Here is a 20,363-nt window from a genome sequence, read left to right on the forward strand (position 1 = left end):
ACATGTGAAAAAAGCAAGGAAGTGTTCAACGCTGAAGGACCCGGGCCTGGGGCAAGGGCATGAGGGCCGTGGCCCTCAGCAGGCAGCAGCGGTTCCTAGGTTAGCGCGCTAAAGAGCTACATTTAGGTTAATGGAGCCAGGGCCCAGGGCCACTGGGACGGGCCCTCGGTGATGTTGGCAGTTGTCTGGAACAGCCCTTGGAACCCAATTCTGTGGAGGGTAGGGCAGGAGTGCTGCCCACACAGGGAGGGGGGTAGCCAGCAGAGGGAAGGGTGTAAACACGCAGACACACTCAAGGCACGGAATCACTGGAAGGGGGCTGGGTGGGTGCTGGTCAGGATCTGACAGTTTTAAATAGTTTTTCTCTAAAAAGTTTTCTAGGTTTGCAGTTTTGTCTTTTTTTTTTTTTTTTCCTTTACTTTCATTTTTTTAAAAAGCTACTAGAATGAGCAGGTGGACTGTAGTCTCCAGGAATGGTGGTGTCTCACACTTCTTGTGCTTTTTCCTTTGGGGCCTCCAAGCGGCTGGAGGGCTGGGATGGGCAGGAGGCTCCCTGTAAACATCTGGACTTGGGCTGGGTCACGGGCTGGTGTTGAGCGAAGCCAGGGGTCCCAGGCTGGAGAAGTGAGTGCCCCTCCAGACACAGGCCTTGGGAGACTCAGCATGTGCTCCCCTCCCCCATCACAGAATAAGACAATGGTTAAAACCAGAACAGATGCCCAGGAAGGGGGGTACTGCGGCCATTTCCGGCACCTAGGACAAGGGCCGGCTTCAAACAGGGAGGCCTGTGGCAGCTCCTCCCACAAGTCTCTGGAACTGAGGGAGAGAACAGGGGAGCCAAGAACAGAGAAAGAAAAGGGGAAAAGCAGCCAGGGCGGGGGGTACGGACAGGCAGAGAGCGTGGTCCTCTTGCCCCCATCTTCCTCAGGAGCTGGGGGAAGCAGAGTCGGCGGTGGCCCTGGAGGTGGGGGACAGTCAGGGCATGGGTTGGGAGGTGGCCAGGGTGTGCCTCTCCTCCCCCCTCCCTAGACAAGGACTCTCTCCTTTTTCTCCTCCACCTGGACACAGTGGCTGCCCCAGAGCCAGTGTGTGTGTTGCTGGGTTACGTGAGGGAGGGGGATCTACAGCACTGGCAGAACCGTGCCCATCTCCTCCACGGCCCGTGGGGCCAGCGTCAGCCCAGGACCCTCAGATAGGTCTGAGGGAAAGACTGCAGGGCTGAGCACAGAGCCGGTCACACTGAGTGTCAGGTGGCTGGGCCCTCTGTTAGCCAGCCTCCTTCAGGCCAGGCCAGTGGCTTGACAGGGTCAGAAGTAAGCTTTCTCCAGGGGTGGTCAGGACAGCCATTCCGTGGTCTCCCGGTGCACGGCCGGATGCTTCTGCCATCTGGGCCACGGCCCGGCCTATCTGTGTGCCCATGCCCCTCAGGTCGTCCCACTGACCTACCACCCTGCACTCCCAGGCTCCACACCCCCACCGCGGCCCTCCCCAGCCCCCACCGCTCCCTTCTCTGGGCTCCACAGCTCTGCTCCGCTCCACCCCGGGCTCACCATCCTGCCAGGCCCCGCTGCCCCTCAGAAGAGGCCGCAGTCCTTCAGGTTGTTCTTGATGATGACGTCGGTGACGGCATCAAACACAAACTGCACGTTCTTGGTGTCGGTGGCGCACGTGAAGTGCGTGTAGATCTCCTTGGTGTCCTTGCGCTTATTCAGGTCCTCGAACTTACTCTGGATGTAGCTGGCTGCCTCGTCGTACTTGTTGGCCCCTGTGGGAGATGAGATGGTGAGGACTCGGCCAAGTGCAGGCAGGGCACAAACGACAAGGTTCTGTGCACATGGACACACAAGCACAGAACATATGTCCCTGTGTGGAAGGGGTGATGGTGTGCGTGTGGTACATGCGGCGCCAGTGTGTGTGAAGAGGAGCTCCTGACTGTGCGCGTGTGCTGGGCGCCGTGCGCGTGTGCTGGGCGCCGTGCGCGTGTGCTGGGCGCCGGCCCCGTGTGCAGGTAAGAGCCCCGGAGCGCAAGCCAGGCCCCAGCTCCTGCGCGAGTGTCCTGCAGTTACCCTTCTGTCCAGCGGGGGGCGCCGGCGCACCGCCTGGTCACCACCAGCTCCTCCCCAGAGGCCCAGTCCCCACACCTGTGTACTCGGGGAAGCAGATGGTCAGGGGGCTGTGTGTGATCTTCTCCTCAAACAGGTCCTTCTTGTTGAGGAAGAGGATGATGGACGTGTCTGTGAACCACTTGTTGTTGCAGATACTGTCAAACAGCTTCATGCTCTCATGCATGCGGTTCTGGGGGCAGGACAGCGCGGTCAGCACCGGCCCCTGCCCCCCGCCCCCACACCCTCCCAGCGGCCTCTCGGCCCCTCACCATCTCCTCGTCCTCGGCTAGCACCAGGTCATAGGCGCTCAAGGCTACACAGAAGATGATGGCAGTGACCCCCTCAAAGCAGTGGATCCACTTCTTCCGCTCAGACCGCTGGCCTCCCACATCGAACATCCTGCAGACATGGGGTCGCCTTAGCTCCAGAGAAAGCGCGTTCCCAGAGAAGATCCCCGCTTTGCAAGTTGGCTAAGGACAGACGCCCGCTCAGAGGGGGGCGCTATCTTCATGGAACCTTCCTTGGCTGTGTACCTCCAGCCTGGTTCTGGGCAAGAGCCTGTGTGTTCGGGCAGGGCCGAAGCTGGTCAGCAGAGCAGCAGAGGAGCTGGGCCACTGGCACCCACACAGCCTCCGAAAACCCCAGAGCGATGCTCAGGACTCCTGGGACAGCCCCTCCTGCCCAGCAGAGCCATCAGCGGGCCTTTGAGTGAGGGGATCCCCCTGAGGGGATCCCCCCGCCCCCCCACACTCCCATCTGTCCTCCAAAGACTTGACCTTCCACCCTGCCCACATGCGGGCTCACTTGAAGTGGAGGTCCTTGAAGGTGAAGTGAGTCTCCACGATGCCCGTGGTCTTCACACGGGTCCGTAGCACATCCTGCTGCGTGGGGATGTAGTCGCTCTGTGCGATGCGCTCCAGATCATTCAGGTAGCTAGAAATGGGGGCAGGTGGGTCAGTGGGGAACAGCATCAGGCCTCTTTACCTGGACCCTGGGCCAGCTGACCCAGGCCCCATCGCTCCCTTCCCCTCACTATTCAGACAAAGCCCTTGCCTCTTCAACCCCTGCCTTCATCACAGTCATTGCTCAGATGAGGAAAAACTGGACCAGCATCCCTTACCCCCCGCCTGGGGAATGGGCCTGTAGGAGGCGCAGCTCTGTGCCCCGCAAGCCAAGCCCTAGCCCCCAGGGCTGAGCCAGGTCTGCCTTGGACAGGATCCAGGCTGGTGAGCTGCAAACTGAGGAGGGCGGGAGAGGGCCAATGAGTCCTCTGGGGAGGGATCCGGGGTGCTAATCGGCCCAATCATGGCAGCCACTGCAGAGCAGCCCAGCGTGACCCTCAATGCAGGGCGGGATGGGTCAGGGCCCTCCAGGCTCCATGGGCTCTTTGCCCGGTGCCCAATAAAATTTGGGCTCCTCGGCAGGGGCGGGAGTGGGGGTACGGACACTTGTTCGGCAGGAGTCCCAGGGGCTCCTCATTACCAGCTCCCTGAGTAGTAGCAACACTGCCCCTGCTAGGCTCTGGGACTGACTCTGCTGTCTGCCTCAGTATCTTTGCTATGCCCTGGGGACTGGGTCCTCCGAGCGGCTACCCAGTGCCGAGGTCTCACTCCTGGCATAGGCCTGCTGGGGCCAGGGGGAAATGATCTCAGAGACGCAGGGACAGAACAGAAAAACAGGAAGGACCATGAGGGCCCATGACGCATGTGCTGTGACCTGCTTACTGCACACTGTCGCCTACTGAGAAGCTCCTGCCTAGAGGCCTCCTGGGCCTCCTGGTGGGTTCTACACCAGCCTCTCCCTCCTCCCCAGCAGGACTCACCACAGGGACCCACTGCCCTGCCAGCAGCCTTGAAGGACTGCTGTGAAGAGGGACTGGGGTCCTCTCCAGCATTCCAATCCACCCCCTGCCTCTTGTCTCCCCCCACCACCCTTGGGGGGTGAGCTTATCATGGCCTAAACCTGCCTGGGAGAGCGGGACCTGCGTCACTGCTGAATCCCCACACCCAGACCAACGCTGGCCACACGGTGGGTGCTGAATGTCCAGGGAACGAAGAACGGCAAGATGGAGCGGGAAGTGGCCTGGAAGGTGTCCTATCCTCACCTCCTTCAATGCCCCGGATACTGAGGTGGTAATGGTTGGGAGGGCCAAGCCCTGTCTGCTTTTTAGGACCTATCAGCTCTTTTGGCGCTGAGCCTCTGACCTCTGGGGATAGGGGCATGCTGAGGTGTGACGGTCCTCACAGCGTTTGGCTGCAATTTTGCAGCTCCCGGCGACACTCACAAGGGCATTCAGGCCACTGCAAGGAGAGAGAGTCAGTCCCTGGGACTGGGCAAGCTTAGGGCTCAGGCCCAGGCAGGGCCTGCCTCCTATCCACCCAAGCCCTGGTCCAGCCCCTCTATGTGCAGGCTCAGGACTGGATGGGCAGCGGGAGGGAAAAGTGTTATAGGAGGGTGTGCTGACTTAAGCAGAGGTGGGAGGGGTCAGGTAGAGCACAGGGACAGCTGCCTCTTTGGGTGGCCTCGTCCAAAAAGCCTGTGCACATCTCCTACAGCCCCCCGGACATCCGCACTGGCCAGCAACCTGTCCTGTTTTCCATGGGTACCAGGCCTGGCACGTGGTAGGCAGCTCAGGGAAGGAGTTCGGAGCATGATCCTGCGGGCTGGGCCTCTGGAAAACTCCCGGAACCCCCTGGATTCCCCAGCTGAGTCTTGGGTTCTAAGCTGCACACAGATCTGGCCCCACCCAGTCTCTTCCCCTTGTATCTTCTACTCTAGCCAGTGTGAACATCTGTAGCCGGCACAGCTCCCTCCAGGACTATGCACATGCTGTGTCCCCTCGTGTGAGCTTGTCCTGTTCCTCTCCTGCCCATCTCTTGCTCAGAACTTGACTGAGGCAGTCCCTCCTCTGGACCGACACCGACTTCCACCATGACACGGACACCATGGGTAGTCACTGCTTGGGAATCCGTGCACTCCACTTATCCCTGGGTCCCTCCAGCCTTGCCCAAGGCTGGACACAGGTGGTAGCAAATGTCCTTTAGAATGATTATGTCTAAGGACAGATTAGCCTCAGCTGGCCCTGGGGGACAGCAGCCCTGCTTGGCCCTCCTCCTGGCTTTCAATACCACTCCTCCCACCTCAAGGCAAAAACCACCAAGGCCTTGGTGGACAGTCACCAGCTTTCAAAAACAGGGACTGGCAGTGTCTTCCAGACAGTGTTTAAGCCCTCCACTCCTGCCTGTGGTCCAGGACCCCCTCACCCCACCCAGCCCCATAGGGTACTCACTAGGCCGCAGAGTCGTTGAGCTGGTACTCCCGAGAGCGGCCAAAGCAGGCCTGCACACCGTGGTCGGCCCAAAGCCTCCGGATGACCCCAGACAGATCCTCAGGGAGGACACCCTGCTCCTCAGCAGTGCAGGACAGTGCAAACAGCTGCCGGGCATCGTCCTGGGCACAGTGGGGAGGGATCAGCCAATCACAGGAGCACACCCCACCCTACCTGGCCAAGGCAGGGAGGCTTCCAGAATGGGACCCACGCAGGCTTGGGTAGTCCCAGGTTTCCCAGGACAAGATTTGCGCTGGCGCCTTCAGGGAGGCAGGTGAGGGTTGAGGGGAGGACATACCGCTCGGGAGGGGTCGGCAAAGTCAATCTGCAGATTGCCCATGGCTTTGACAATGGCCATGATGGACTGGATCGTGTTGCTGTAGACGACCGCCCGGTACTGCCGGCATTCCTCCTCTGAGTAGCCGTCCTCATGGATGATCCTGGCAGCCAGGGGTCAGGAGTTAGAGCCCAGAGGGCACAAGGACCACACATGGCCTCGTGGGGCTGCTGGGGCCTGCAGGACCTACTACAGAGAGGAGGAAACTTCCCCAAGCCCTGGGACCTAAGGGTGGATGGCTGCCTCTGAGACGGTCTTGGGGCATAACTCGGGGCAGGAGATGGGGAGCAGCAGAGACTCAGAGGAAGAAGAAAAGAAGAGGGGACATCAGGGTTTGGTGGCTGCCTCTCACACAGAGCACTTACTTCATCTGCTTGACAATGGTGCTCTTCCCTGACTCCCCAGCACCTGGAACAGAGGGCACAGGCGGTCAGGGAGCAGCCCTAGCAGGGCTACACGGACAAAGCACCCGTGGCCCAGCCACCCGCAGTCCTGGAGGCAGAACTCACCCACCTCATCAGCCTCACAGGGAAATGGAGGCAGTGGGGCCGGGTGGGTGGCAAAGCTACCCAGGGTGTAGCTGGCAGGGCCATAGTGCTCCAGGCAACCCAGACCGCCTGCACCCCTGGGGGACTCACCCCAAGCCTTTGCTTCCCATAAGCTTCACTGCCCACCATGAGACAGCCTGCCCCTCCAGTGCTGACTGAGCTCAGGGACGGTCAGAGACAACACCAGCCCTCTGGAGTCTCCCTGTCATTCTCATGGGGATAGGGGCAGGCAGGCTCGCCAACATGGTGCCTAGGCACAGCTGACAGGAAGGAGCCCCGCACACTTCAGCTGGGTAGTAGTGCCTCTTCTCCTCACACTCTGAACCACCAAGGGGCCTGGGCTGGGGCACAGGGTCATACTCCTGCCTCCCAGGCATGGCCTGAGTCTACCCTCGGCAGATGGAAATGGGGACGTGGGAGACACACAGCACGACCGACACATACACAGACTCACATGCACACACCCCTGGACCGACGCATATGCTTCCAAGTCTGGCAGAGGCCCATTCTGTATTCTCTTTGGCCAGTACTGAGGGATCTGCTGGTGCTCTTTCCCATGACTGTCATATGAGCCCCACAAACATACTGTTTCTGTTCCCATTTCACACACAAGGACACTGAGGCTCAGAAAAGTAGTCCTGGCCCAAGACTGTGCAGCTGGGATTCAGGCGGGCAGGGAGACACACAGGACTATGACTGACACCTGGGCTGCCCAGCCTTTCTCGGAATGTGGCTCAGAAAGCCCAGGGAGTATGTTTTCGAAAAAAGCAGATTCCCAGGTCCCATCCAAGACACACAGATCTTGAGGGGTGCAGCCCAGAAACCCACATTCCCCAGGGACTCTGCAGGGAAGTGTGAAGACCAGGAGGGCTGCCCTGCCTCCCTGGCTGGGAGATGCTGGGAGTGGGGGCAGGACTTCATCTCCTTTCTCTGTCCTAAACTCCAAGTAGATCACATCTCAGTGGGGCCAGCTTTCCCTCCCAGTGCTTGCCCAGACTGTTCCCTCTGCTCCTTCCCCATCACTGCCAGTCACACCTGCACCTGCCAGGCCCTGCCTCTTCTTGCCAACGCCAGGCATTTGCCCATGCAGTTTCCTGTGCTGGGCACACAAGTCCTATGCCCCATTTTCCATGTGTCCCAACCCTCTTGAGCAATGTGGCAGGTCGGTCCCTCTGAGCAGCTCAGCGGGGCAGATAGTGGGGTCTGTGGGGAGGGTACACTCCCGCATCCCTCACGTGGGTCAGGACAACCTCAGAGGATGAGGGGCTAACACATACACTAACGCGAGCCGCAAGATTCCTAACAGCAAAGCCACAAACAGCGCCCGCTATGGGCCAGATGCTACTCGACACCTACCGCACCAACTAAATCACCTCTCCCAGCAATCCCACCTAGCAAATGAGGAAACAGGGAGAGGCTGCTGTCACGCGGTCATCATTCCCTCTGCGGATGGCCCACTTTGCTGGCCTCCTAGAACTGCCCTTGGAGCCCTGTCCTGCGGCTGGGCCACACCATCCTCTGCCCCGACTGCACCTATCACTGGGTTCACACCCTGCTTTCCTAAGCAGACGTTGCTCAGTCTCTGCAGTGCCCTCCAGGCAGTAGGAGAGCACCCCTACCCTGCCCCGCCAAGGTCCCTGCCCACCTCCATTTACCCCACCTCCCACCCCAGATCCACATTTTACCTGGAGAAACTGAGGCACAGCTGTGGCCCTCACAGGGGCGGGACTGGGTACACCCACACCCCAGTGGCCTCCCTGAGCAGAAGGGCCTGGGCTCTCCTCACACATCCACCAGCTGCTAGGGATCACTAGGCTTCTCACTGTCCCAGTGATGCCCAACCACAGAGGCCCACCCTCCAGGGCCTGGAGGGTAGCACTGGAGGGCGAACCACAGGGGGGTGGGTGACCTCCTGGCCACCTAGTCACTTGCTCCCACACAGGAGGATGGAAGCACATCCTGGAGTGGAGGAAGACTTAGGAATCAGGGGTGTCAGCCAGTACTGGGGGCTCAGTGGGGGAGCAGAGGCCAAGGATGTGAAGTGATGGGTCAGTTCAATCATGCTGGCCCCAGCCAGGCAACTCCAGACTCAGAGCAGGGGCCACAGGAGACCTGAGATTTTGGTGAGGTGTCCCCTCTTGTGTGTCCACCTGAAGCACCAGTTTCCCTGCCTGGCCTTCTGACCACTCTCTTGGTCAGAAGTGCTGTGGCATTCCGTGGCCCTGCCCAGAGATAGGGATAACAGCACGCTCTTGCTTTGCATGTGATTTTCCTAGCAGCAGCAGGCCTGGCAGGCCCAGAGGTGGGCAGCACCTGGTGACCAGGCTGGAGCCAGGACACCTGCTCCCTGCCCCAGCCAATAAGGAGTCCACTTTCCTATCCCCTCTCAGCCTCAGGCTCCCTTCCTGTCTCATTTTGAGGGTTAGGAGGACATTTTCTGCCCCCATTTGACAAGTGGGCAGAACCAAAACCAGGGAGCCCCCATCCCTGGAATCAGGGCAGTCTCTTTGTCCTCCTAGTGGCTGTGACTCAAGCAGGAAGGAGCAAGGGGCAGGACGAGGGTGTGGTACCGGTGGCAGGCAGGAAGCTGCAGGGAACACAGGGAGAGAAGCAGAGGCAGGGCCCAGGAGCAGAAACAATAAGCGGGGACCAGGGAGCAGGGGAGAGGTGGGTGAGATGGTAGAACAGGTGGGGCTAGGTGCCCCATGAGCTGTGGGTCCCAGCTCCCCACCCCCACCCTGGGGCTGTATCCCATCAGGGCCTGACAGTGTTCCCCTATCCAATAAGGCAGTACTGGAATGAGTTTGCTTGTACCCCGCTGATCCTGGGTACCCGATTCCTCCCACCCAGCCCTGCACCTTCCCAAGAGGAAGGGGCTTCACTGCCTGGCCCTGGACAGCTGCCAAGGTGCCTCTGATAGAAAGTGGCAGGAGTCTCCCGCCCACAGAGGACCCCACCAGGCGCTCCCTTCTCCAGCTGGGAGAGATCAGAGGACCCCACAGAGGCGTCCTAGGATGGCTTCGGTGTTCCCATGGGGCCATACCTCTTCTCACCAAGCAGAAACCTCCTCAGCTCTTGCCCCAGGGCGCAGCTGCTGGGCCCCCCCGCAGGCAGGCAGTAATTGCCATGATGTGCTGGCCACAGCGGCTGCCTTAGAACATCTGCTTCCACTCTGGGAATGCTGGGCCCCAACGGAGGGGGAAATGGATGGGGGAAGGGAGATGGTGCAAATCCACCTGCCCCAGCAAGGCCGATGGGACCTGTGGCCTGATGCCGACCTCCAGCCCCAGTGTCAAGTCATGGTTGTCTGTCAATCTTGGACCCTCTACATCCCAGACAAGGCTCTGCTCTGCCCTGCTGGGAGGCCCTAACATGCTGCTCTTGTCCTCTCCGGCCTCAGTTTCCCTTCTGCAGAGGCTGCTAAGCCTCAAGTGGCCAGCTGGCCTAACTCTCACTCTCAGATCCTCTCCCAGAGGGAGGTCCAAACCTCCCACAGCGCTGGTGCCCACGCTCATCCTTCCTGCTGTCTCCAAGGGCCTCACCCCACTCTGGTACCCCATCCATGAAACAAGACACCACCATTATCTCCTCTAAGAGGGAGGGGAGGATTCGACACAAAGCGCTTCTCATAGTGCCCGGCACACGGTGAACACTCAGATAAAAGTTATCACTATGTTTGTACTCTATGGAAGATCACAGATGTCCCCAACCCTTTCATTTCCTGCAGCCTCCAAAGACCATACTGCATAGGTCACTGTAACCACAACCTGTAAAGTGGCCTGCTGCGGCCATCTCATCGGAAGGAGAGTTTCTGAGGCTTTCAGACAAGGCACAGTGGAGGGCGAGGACCAGTGGCTCAGAGGCTGGCGTAGCACTGCTGCTCCCTGCTGGGACTCGGAGACCCTGGGATGGCAGTCAGAGCCCTCGGGCCTTTCCGGGCATCTGGCTCTGGGTTCATCACACCCCCTCCACATGAGACAGGACTTCTGCATAGCTGTGGAGCCTCCTTCCCACCCAGAGCCTGGCGGCAGACACTGCTCACGGACTCCTTGCGCTCAGAAAGCCAGAGGCTCCTGCGCTGGTGGGCTCCCCTCTAACACATGGGGCTGGGGAGCGCAGCCAGCTGACGTGGCAGCCTGAGGGCAGAGATTCTCATAAGCAGCAGGGCTGGGACCACAGGGTAGACTTGGGCTGCAGCCCAGCTCCAACCCACAGTACCAGGCCCGCCTCACAGCCACCCCCCACCCGGCCCTAGTGGGGCACAGGGAGAAGGTGGGGATGAACCTTGGGAAGCCTACCCCAAAGGCAGCCTGGGCACCACCTCCCACTCTCATCCCAGGAAGGTGCCACGTCTCTGGCCCAGCCAGTGGTTCCGGGCCCCTTGGCTCTGGCCCCTCCCCTGCAGCCTCAGGGTCCCAGGCCACGCCACCGCCAGGGGGAGCCCGGCAGCCAGAGAGAGTGGAGAGGTGGGGGCTGGGCAGTGCCGGGGAGCCTTCGCTTCTGAAAAGCAGCCTAGGGTAGGGGCAGCTGGGGGAGGTGCCTGGACCCTTATTCAATCAACTCCCTCTCGCAGGCCTGGGAGGCCCTCCGCCCGCGGAGACCCCGCACACCGGGGAACAATGGAAATGGGGGGGAGGAGGGCTCCGCCAGACAAAGGCCCTCCAAGCCCCGCCCCCGGCGTCTCTTCCTTCCTCCAGGTGGTATTCTTTGGTCCCATCACTCCCTTTGAGGCAAGGCGCTCAGTAAGGGTCTGGCACTGTGGGCGGCAGGGACATGAGTCTTGGATGGGGGCCACGACATGCCCACCCACAAGTATGGCCTTGCCTACCCCCAGATGCCCCTAATAAGCCTGGAACCTCCCTCTCTCTGGTCTCTGTCACTTGGGCAGCCTCCAGTGGCGTCCAGGCCTTCATGATGCCCCCACCAGGGAAGGAAGCATCAGCAACCAGGATCCAGCCTGCTACTCCAGAGTCAGAGCTCTGTGTGTAAGGGACTGGCCTTGGGGCCTCAGACCTGGAGAGGGCTTGCCAGGACAGAGCTGTGTCCCCTGCTATAGAGCCTTGTCCACTGGACAGAGGGAAACTGAGGCACTGGGTAAGGCAAGCCAACCTGGAGGGGAGGAGGCCCGAATGCTACAGGTCTCACCCTTTACAGGAGCCAAGAGATGCTGTACTGGGCCGAGGTCACCCAAGGAGCCAGGCCTTTTGACACACTCCTCTTCCTGGATGCCTCTTTGTTGACGGAATCCCTTTGCTGCTTTCCAAGAATCTGAGTGCCCTCTCAACTTCTTTTTGGGTTCATTGTTGTGGGCCCTGGGTGAGATGCCCAGCCCCCAGGCTTCGGGGTTCCCATATGTGAGATGTACCCCTCCAGGGAGTGTGCCAAACTCAAGGCCTGACCTGAGCAGCCTCCCTCGGACCCTCACACTCAACTGCCCCAAGGTTCAGCCCAAGCGCACAGCGTGTCTCTGTGCCCACAAGCCATGGGCCCTTGCTGAGAATCAGGACATGACAGGTCCCAGCGCTGGAACACAGAGAGGGAAAAGGACAGCCTGTGGTCACACAGTGAAGAAGGTTGGGGTGGGGGCTTTCTGGGACCCAAGGGCTTGAGTGGCCATGAAGATGCATGTTCTCTGCTTAGTGTGTGGCCTCATGGCCCAGCAGGCCCTTGAAGCATCTGTGCTAGCCATCCTAAAATCTCCCTCAGGCTCCTCAGCCCCCTCTGGCCTGGCCTGATAACACAGAGCAGAACCCCCAGGAGCCTCCGCAGGGGAAGGCAAGGCCACAGCGCTCAGATTCACAGGCTGAGGAGTTTGAGGACTAGCCTCTCACCTATCATGCTGTTGCCAGTCCCCCACAGCCTCGGCTCTTAGCGGGAGCCCTCTGCGGGAAAGCTCTTCCCTTCGCCTCATCTGGACACCTCCCAGACTCAGGCGCCCCCACCCTGGACTCTGACGGCCTCTGACCCTTCCTCAGGCCTTGTCTCCATCCTCCTGACCCTGGGGGCTAGGGGAGGAATGAGCATAGTGTTAGGAGACGAGTGAAGTACTCAGTGGCCAAACTAGGATCCGAGTCTTTCTGTGAGGGAACACGGGCTGGGAGGGACAATGGCAGCTGCATTTGGATCAAGTCACCCCGTGGCCACACAGCAGACTTTTGGCACAGAACAGGAAAAAGATTCACGAACAGACTCTTGGGCCCCCCACCTCCAGAGCAGGCAGACTGAAAGAATCTCCTAGAAGATGAATCGAGGCCCCCGGAGACGGGTCCCCAAGCATAAGTAGAAAACACACAGACCACAGAATCTGCCTCTCATCCTGACTGACTAATTCCTGCCAGTTGGGCACAGACTCCTCACAGACAAAGGCAGTTGTGGAGGGGTGCTCCGTCACTATCTGCTCCTATCTTGGTGTCTCTGTGTACTGGGTAAGCCATGTAATATCTCCGAGCCCGTTTCCTCATCAGTGAAATGGATGTAATGGCCCTCCCAGCCTCATAGGGTTAAACACGGAGAGACACTGAAGGGACCAGTTCTATGTAAGACATGGTTTGATCAGAGACAGCTGCTGTTACCACTGAGGGTAAACTGAGGCCCAGTGATAACAGCAGCTCGTCTCCCAGTGATGGTACCCCCCCAGGCCCAGCAGGTAGTAGTAGCAGAGGGGAATCCTTAGGCTGGACTAAGGGCCTCTCTGTCCACTGCCCGGCAGGGGAAACCCAGAGTGAGCTAATCCCACGGCTGCTGCTCCATTTCCGGGCATTCATCTCGGCCTGTAGCCGGCCTTCCGGCTTTGCAGGGCAATGGCCGCTCGGGAATAGAAGAGCAGCCCTCTGCTTTCCTGCTAGCCACCCCCCCCCACCCTGCCCCTGTCCCTCTCCCAGCCACCACTTCCTGTGGTCAAAGGAGGGGCCTGGAATCCTTCTCAAAGGCACCACCTTTTCTGAGCTCCTGGGCCCAGCAGTTGCTGAGGTGGGACACGGGACAGAGTGGCCTGGAATGACGCCAACCTCGTGACTACCAGCAGCGGCCCTCAGGGCTATACAGAGATGAGCCTGAGCAGGTGGGACTCACCTTCCAGATCCCCCCTCTCCCTGTTGACAGGGCTCACACCCCCACCCCAGGACAGAGCAGAAGCAGGCCTCGAGCTTCTTCCTCTTTTGGGCTCCTCCCCTCCAGCTGCTTCCTCCTTTTCCTCCGGTGTGGACACCACTTCCCCGAGAGGCCCAGCCCTGCCATGCAGACTTCACTGCCCCTCCTCCCGCCCAAGGCACAGTGGATGCTGCCAATGACAAGCCCCCCACACCTGCATATTTTGAAGCGGAGCAGCCTCGCACCCCAGAGTCCTCCAAACCTTCCCCACAAGCTTCTCACGGAGCTTTAGACAATCCCACCTTCGGGCTTTGTTTCCAGCTGACCTGGCACTTGCTGCCAAGCCTTGGAAATGCGTGCATAAGGCCAACACCGTGACCCAACCTGACCCAGCCACTGTTGGGTGATTCCACGGAGACGCTTTCTCCCAAACCACTAGCATGAACATCACTCAAAGCAGCAGTACTGGGGTGAGGGTGAAGATGGGGTTGGGGTTCAGTAGGATCAAGAGCTTCAGGTCAGAGGAGGGCTGCATGGAGCTGGGCAGAGGGGCCCCACCCTGTGATTGTGGCTGACAGAGGGGCTGCTGAGAGCCCTGCCTGGGGTACCGGGGCCACCATCAAAGAGCTTAGTCCTCTGCCTCATCAGGGCACCTTGAAATGCATCCTGAGGCAGGGCTCATGAACTGTGGTCTAGTCGGCACCCGATGACCCCTACCCCCGCAATGTGCTCTGAGATTGGGAATCCTGCCCCAGGATACTAAGAAGACAGGACAGATGCTGGCCTGGGCCCTCCTTGTCCCCATCTTCCCAAGGCTGCCCCACAAAGCACAAAGCAGTTTTGGGGAGGCAGCACTTGGGCTCCAGGTCAGACCGTCTCATCCTCTCCTGAGGGTCTGATGGGGCAAGGTCCCGGTCCCTCAGTGGACAAAGCTTATGTGGACAAAGCATCTTCCATCCCGTTCCTGCCTAAAGAATGGGTGGCTTTTAGAGACAAAGACCAAGAGATACTGCTGTGCTCACCTGTGGCCCAAGCCGCCTCTGCAGGGCTGAAGGCTTAGTGACCTGCCCAGGATGGGGTCAGACCCACCCTAACCTGCGGTCACTTGCTGAGCCATGTTTGCAGGCCTAGGACGCCAATGATGCCACCCAGTGACCCTGCAGCTCAGGCTAGGCCACCCAAGCCTGAACGGGTCCCTGACCACGCCAGCCCTGGTCTGACGGACCAGGCTCCAGCTGAGCACAGTGGGTGGCTTGATGCTGCTTCAGGGCCTGGCATGGAAGCCTGTGCCTCCCAGCTGCCTTGACTTCCACCTCCAGCTATGGAGGCCGCTCATTCCCTCTCTCCTTGCCACCTGCTCTGCCCCACCTGGGGTTCGCCACCCCCACCCTCCAGGGATGCCCGCAGCTGAGTGCCAGCATCACTTCCTTTGCAAAGCCACTCTGATTCACCCAGTCTCCTGGCTCAGGGTATCCCCTGAGGAATCCAATCCTACTCCTATCTACAGGTCCCTCATGATGGCTGCACCAACACTAGGGGCGAGGGGCTGGGCCCAGCAGGACTGGGCAGGACACAAGCACAGGGGTTCAGAAATGGCTGAGACCCTTGCTCACTTCCCAGCGTGGGAGCTCTGGCGCGGCTGCTCGCGAAGACAAAGCCTCGCCCAGCCTGGGGGAGGGGTGGGAAGGAGAGACGGGAGGCCCCAAGCTACCCCGCCCCCCATTCAAGTGCTAATGAGCTCCAGCCGGGACCTCGAGGCTCCGGGGAGGACGGGAGGACCGGGAGGCTGGAGGGCGGCCTGGGTACCAGCCCACCTGGTGTCCAGGGCCCAGCCACATCCCCAACCTCAGGCCCCCAGGAAGGCCACTCAGTCCCCAGAGGTTGGGCTTACGGTCCCCAGGACAGTCTGTCACTCCAGCTGGCACAAACTGTCTACACACCTCGGCCTCCCTACGTGCTTCAAGCAGCTGCCTGAGGGTAAGGGAGGGGGATCCCCCATACCGGGGCCAGGCAGCCTGTAGGCTGGGGAGAACCCTCCCCATTAACTCTCAACTCTCAACTCCACAGGAGCCGTTAGGGGCTCTCTCACTTGTTTTGCAACCTGCAGACTGGTGCACTGTCCCCACAACACCTGTGGCTGCAGGCAGGTGCCCCATGGGGAACAGAACGCCTACAGGATTTCACCTGTCGCTGCGTTTCTCAGAGGATGCACTAGGTGGAGCTGGGACAGAAACCCACATCTGGGTAACCCCAAGAGCTAGTCCAAAGAAGTGAGCCCTCCTCCCCCAGGCCAGGCCTTCCAGCTTCAGTGCTCTCGCTGAGTTGGTCCCTCTGCCCCACACCTACCCTTGGCAAATGCTGCTCATTTTCAAAGCCACCCAGAGGACACCCACCCACACACACACACACACATGCACACACACTCCATTTGGTCTCTTCCCATTACCCAGCCAACCAGGACCCCAGGCTATCCCTTCTCCAGCTAGACCAAGGGCCAAGCAACAGCCCCAGAATTACTTATCCCTGTGCTCTATAGCGTCATTCTTTCCACACATGCTTAATAGGCACCTACTGTATGCCAGGCCATTTGTTAGACACACAGACAGGACAGAGACCACAAAACTCCCTTCTTTTTCTTTTGGTAAACCTAATTGGGTCCTTGTGTGGGCAGTCCCTGGTCTGGCCAGGCCAGGAGCTCCTGTGGCGTTGCTCTAGCCTCAGTCCCCAGGCTGTGGGGCAGTCCCAGCCCTGAGAGCTAGATCAGCTCTCCTGGAGCAGCAAAGACAGCAGGCCTGCTGCAGTCCCCAAACTGCCTGAGCTGAAAGGAAGCATGCCACGCCACTCTCCTAGGAACGGTGGAGGCCTGACCACATGCTCTGCCCTGTGACAGGCTCTGGACTGGTCAGCAAGAGTTCTGCACGAGGTAGGATGAAGGCTGTGTCTGACCGGGCAGGTGGGGAGTTGAGGAAGAAAGAGTCTACAGAATTTCTCTCTGGCTATCCCCCATCAGTCCCTATCACTGGCCTTGTCACCTGCCCACAATGTCAGGTTCAGTGACTCCCATCTTACTCCTCCATCACCCACTCATCCCCAAGACTGAGTTCAGACTAGCAGCACTTCCTTCATTCAACAAACAGGTAAGAAGCATTCCGTAAGTGCCAGGCTCCCATGCTTGGCACAGAAGGCTCAGAAACGAATAGGACACAGCCTGCCCCTGTAGTCTCAGGGAAAGGCAGCAGTCACCCAGGCAAGTATGATGCTGATGGCAAAAGCAGCAACACCAAGAAGAGCCAGAGGAGGAGCATGAAGTGGCCTCCATGAAGGGGAGCTGTCAAGGAAGGATCCTGGGAGGTGGTCCCAGAGAAGAGTCTTGAAGAACAATCAAGTAGGAGTTAGATGGAAAGAAGGGAAATGCATGCCAGGCTAGGAGAGTAGATACAAAGTCCCAGGGGCAAGAGAGAAGGGCTGTATTTATACTCTGAAGCCTGCATGGAACCCACCAGGGACAGCCTCTCCTTCCTCTGTGGGCTGCCCACACAAGCCCATCCCAAATCAGAAACATCCCCCCAACACACACACACTCTGGCTTCCTTTCCCCTAAGTGCCCAGCCTAAGGCGCCAAATTCCACCTGGGGACTGTCAGTCAGGTTAAGCTAGGTGGCGGCAGGGGGTGTCCCTGAAGTAGGGCTGGTATGGAGGCTCTCCCCCATCCAACCAAGCTACCAGGAAAAACACACTCACTGGCGTGCAGCGCTTCTGCCTCTGCCCCCGGTGCCCATCCGCCAGCAGGGCTACCCAGGAGGGCAAGGAGCCAGTATGCGGGTGGGGCAGCAGGCGTGGTTCTGGCTGCAAGGGAAAGCTGGCAATTGCCCAACCGAAGAGTCCCGTTGCCTGGACAGAGTTCTTCCCGCTATGTGGGACAGGCGCCCAGCACTCTGAAGCTGCCCCAGCTGGGCTCCCAGCACCTCCCTGGACCTGGATGGTAAAGGGATGGCCGGCCAGGACACTTACCCAGGCAGCCAAGGGTCCCCAACTTCAGGCAGAGGTAGGTCTCTCAGCTCCTTGAGGTACACCCGCTGCAGGGTCTTAGCTCCCATTCCCTACCCTTAACAGGGACCTCCATGAGGCCCCTGTTCTCCCCATCCTGGGCCCAGCACTCCTCTGGCCCAAACCCAGGAAGCCCATTCAACAGAGGAAGCAAAGGCCTGAGGAGCAGGATGCTGAGATGGACTCCCCAGCCTGGAAAATGCTTAGCCAGACCCTGCACCCCGGTTGCTGCCAGCCCAGTGTGGGAGGGGTTGCCAGGCCCAAAACCTGAGCTGAGCTCCAAGGAGTGAAGCTAGTGGCATGGGGCTGGGATACAGGGGGCCAGAAGCCCTCTGTACCCTGGCCCTAGGGCCCAGTGGCCCATCTCTTCGGCCGATCCGCCTGGGAAGGGGCCGGCCAGGGGCCTCGGGGTGGGCACCAGGAGACAGCGATACCGGAAGCACCCTACCCAGGCCCAGCGGCCATCAGCAACCGGCCCTCCACCTTGGCGACACCCACTCACTGGGGCTGCCGCACTCGCAGTAAAGACAGGAAGAGGCAAGCGCCCAACGCAAAACAGCCCAGGAGGCTGGGCCGCCGCCCCTTCCCGCCCCTTCTCTTCCTACCCGCAGCGGCGGCGGAACGGATGCCATTTTGAAACCTCTGGGCTGTGCCCCTGAGGCCAGGCCCCCAGGGACAGTCAACAGATGGGATCAGATGGAAGACACGCTGTCCCTTGGCCAGGCCCCCAGCAAGGAAAGCTCTGCTTTTCAGAGCCTGGGGACCCCACGGTGGCTCTAAGGCTGAGGGGCCACACCCCCCCACACATACACTGTCCAGCCTCCAGCACTGCTGTGAGGGCATCTCTCCCCCGACCCCCGAAGCCTCCGAATCAGGCAGCCACCAGGCACCACACCTGCTCCCCAGTGGAAGGCTGGACGGGGACAACTATCAGGCCCACAGGCTTTGCAAAAGTCCACCTCAGATGCCCCCCAACTCCGGCTGGCCCCCAAGTCCGCATCTAGCTGGTCTACCCTCAGAGGGCCTCACAATCTGACAGGCCCCCCCCACTCCCAGAGGCCAAGTCCTTGGCTGCTGGGCCCAGAAAGGGTGCGGGAAGACCAGCACCCGTCAGCGTATCTCCTCGGCCCGCCCGCCGGGACAGCAATATGTCGGCTGTCTCACCACTTCCACTTCCCCCCACCCCTCAAGCAGCCACCATCTTCCCTGGCCTTGGAGGCGCCGCAACCCAAACTCCTCCACACTCACACTCCCTCCTACTCCCCAGACGCCCCCCTCACTGGCCCAGATGGGGCTCAGAAACTGGGAAAGAGCCAGCCGGCGGAATCTCCCTGGGAAGCTGGAGGCCTGGCTCCCTCCCCCAGTGCAACCAGTGGATCCTCCGTCCAGCCCCTCAGTCTGCGCCCCCTCCTCCCATCCCGGCCGGGCCCACCCGGTGCAGGAGGGGCGGGGGGAATCTGAGGTAGGCCAAAGTGTGGGAGAGGACTTAGGGAGGAGGAGCAGCGGATTTGAGGAGTACTGTGTGCAGAGAGGGACCAGGTGGGCCAGAAAGAGGGAGCAAGGATCTCTAAAGCTTTGGAGGTTCTGGCTGGAGTGAGGGCTCATGAGCAATCACAGTTTCCACTTGAGAGGTACCGTGGTGTCAGGGCGCCCAGGTGGAGGATACAGGGTTCAGAGAAGGGATGGGGCACAGAGGGGGAAGGAGGGAGTGGGTGGGGTCCTGGTGGGGGCCCCAGAAATATTCACGCCCAACAGGAACCAGGGGAGCAGGTGGGGGAAACAGGTGGTGCCGGAGGGTGGGGGCCAAGTGGGGTTCTGGGGCTTTGAGTAAAGTCTAGGGGGGATGGAAGGACAAGGCAGGGACTCTGAGGGTCTGTGAGGTGGTCAGCGAAGGTGGATGGTCAAGCAGGGTTCTGGGTCTCCGTGTTTGGCGTCTGCGGCCAGTTGAGGGTCTAACCAAGAATCTAGGCTAGACGGATCAGAGGTCTAGGCCAACCCAGAGTTTTGAACCAGTGTTTGAGTGTCCTGACCAGGCGGGGTCTGGGAGTTCAAGTCCAGGTGTGGGGGGTCCAGGCTGAGTCCGGGAGTTCAAGGCCCTCAGTCTGGAGGCCAAAGTCCTTGTCTGGGGATTCGGGCGGGGAATCGGGGGTCCCAGAGCAGGGCGCGGCCTCACCCAAAAGCAGCAACTTCACCTCCCGCGCCGCCTTCTCGCCGTCTTCCCGCAGGTTCTTGTCGATCATCTTGGAGCGCTCAGCCGCCGCCTTGTCCTCGGCACTCACGGTGCAGCCCATCCCGCCGTCCGCCGGCCCGGCCGCCGCCCGGCCCCCACACGGCCCCCGGCCCGGCTCGGCCCCGCCCGACCCACTCCGCTCCCGCCGCCGGCCCTCTACGGGTAGCTCTCGGGTCGGCAGTTCCGAGCGTCTGCGGGCGGTGCCTTCCTGGCCGCCGCGCACCGACGGCGGGGCGGGCCGAGGGTGGGGCCGAAGCAGGCCAGGCCCGGGACTGGGCCGGGGCGGGCCCTAAGGCGGGGCCATAGGAGATCCGGGGCCGGTGATTGGCTGGAGGGCGGAGCGAAGTAGAAGTTAGGCTCAGCCCAGGCTCGGGTTTGGGCTGGAGGCGGAGCCACGCCGAGGAATAGGGGCCGGAGTGGAGCCAAGCCCAGAAGGATTGGGCTCCGGGTGAGAGGCAGGCGGGGCCGGGCTCCGATTGGATGCGGAACGCCGGGAGCTCCGCTGCCCGACGGCGGGGGCGGGCGGATCTTGTAGCCCGAGGGTGGGGATCCGGGACACCTCGCTGGCTGAGCAGAAACCAACCCTCGAGCTTAAGCAAGTTGGACCAGCAGGGTGGAGGAGGCGTGTCTTCGTCTCGTTAAAGTTAATGAACCCAGTAAACTTCTTTCAGGACCTACA

General features: G+C 60.5%; 1 protein-coding gene across 1 annotated transcript; it reads right to left on the reverse strand.

Annotated features, from left to right (window-relative positions):
• Window positions 1-396: 396 nt before the first annotated feature.
• Window positions 397-19,778, reverse strand: GNAI2 (G protein subunit alpha i2). Its single transcript, XM_044253526.1, has 9 exons — window positions 19,628-19,778; window positions 6,136-6,178; window positions 5,732-5,873; window positions 5,395-5,555; window positions 2,910-3,038; window positions 2,375-2,504; window positions 2,142-2,295; window positions 1,551-1,765; window positions 397-958 (listed from the first exon to the last, which is right to left on the reverse strand). Exons 1-8 carry the CDS (start codon window positions 19,743-19,745, stop codon window positions 1,575-1,577), a joined length of 1,068 nt encoding a protein of 355 aa, XP_044109461.1. The 5' UTR covers window positions 19,746-19,778; the 3' UTR covers window positions 397-958; window positions 1,551-1,574.
• Between the last annotated feature and the right edge of the window lie 585 nt (window positions 19,779-20,363).

The sequence above is a fragment of the Neovison vison genome, chromosome 6 (genome assembly GCF_020171115.1).
Source record: "Neovison vison isolate M4711 chromosome 6, ASM_NN_V1, whole genome shotgun sequence".
NCBI classification, from domain to species: Eukaryota; Metazoa; Chordata; class Mammalia; order Carnivora; family Mustelidae; genus Neogale; species Neogale vison.

What these genes read in the sequence shown, in the direction of transcription:
- GNAI2 (XM_044253526.1), bottom strand. Translation starts at nt 19,745, where the DNA reads ATGGGCTGCACCGTGAGTGCCGAGGACAAGGCGGCGGCTGAGCGCTCC. An exon ending in GGTGAAGTTGCTGCTTTTGG is followed by an intron (nt 6,179 to 19,627) that starts GTGAGGCCGCGC and finishes CCTCTGTTCCAG; the next exon opens with GTGCTGGGGAGTCAGGGAAG. An exon ending in CTGCTTCCCCGAGTACACAG is followed by an intron (nt 1,766 to 2,141) that starts GTGTGGGGACTG and finishes CATCTCCCACAG; the next exon opens with GGGCCAACAAGTACGACGAG.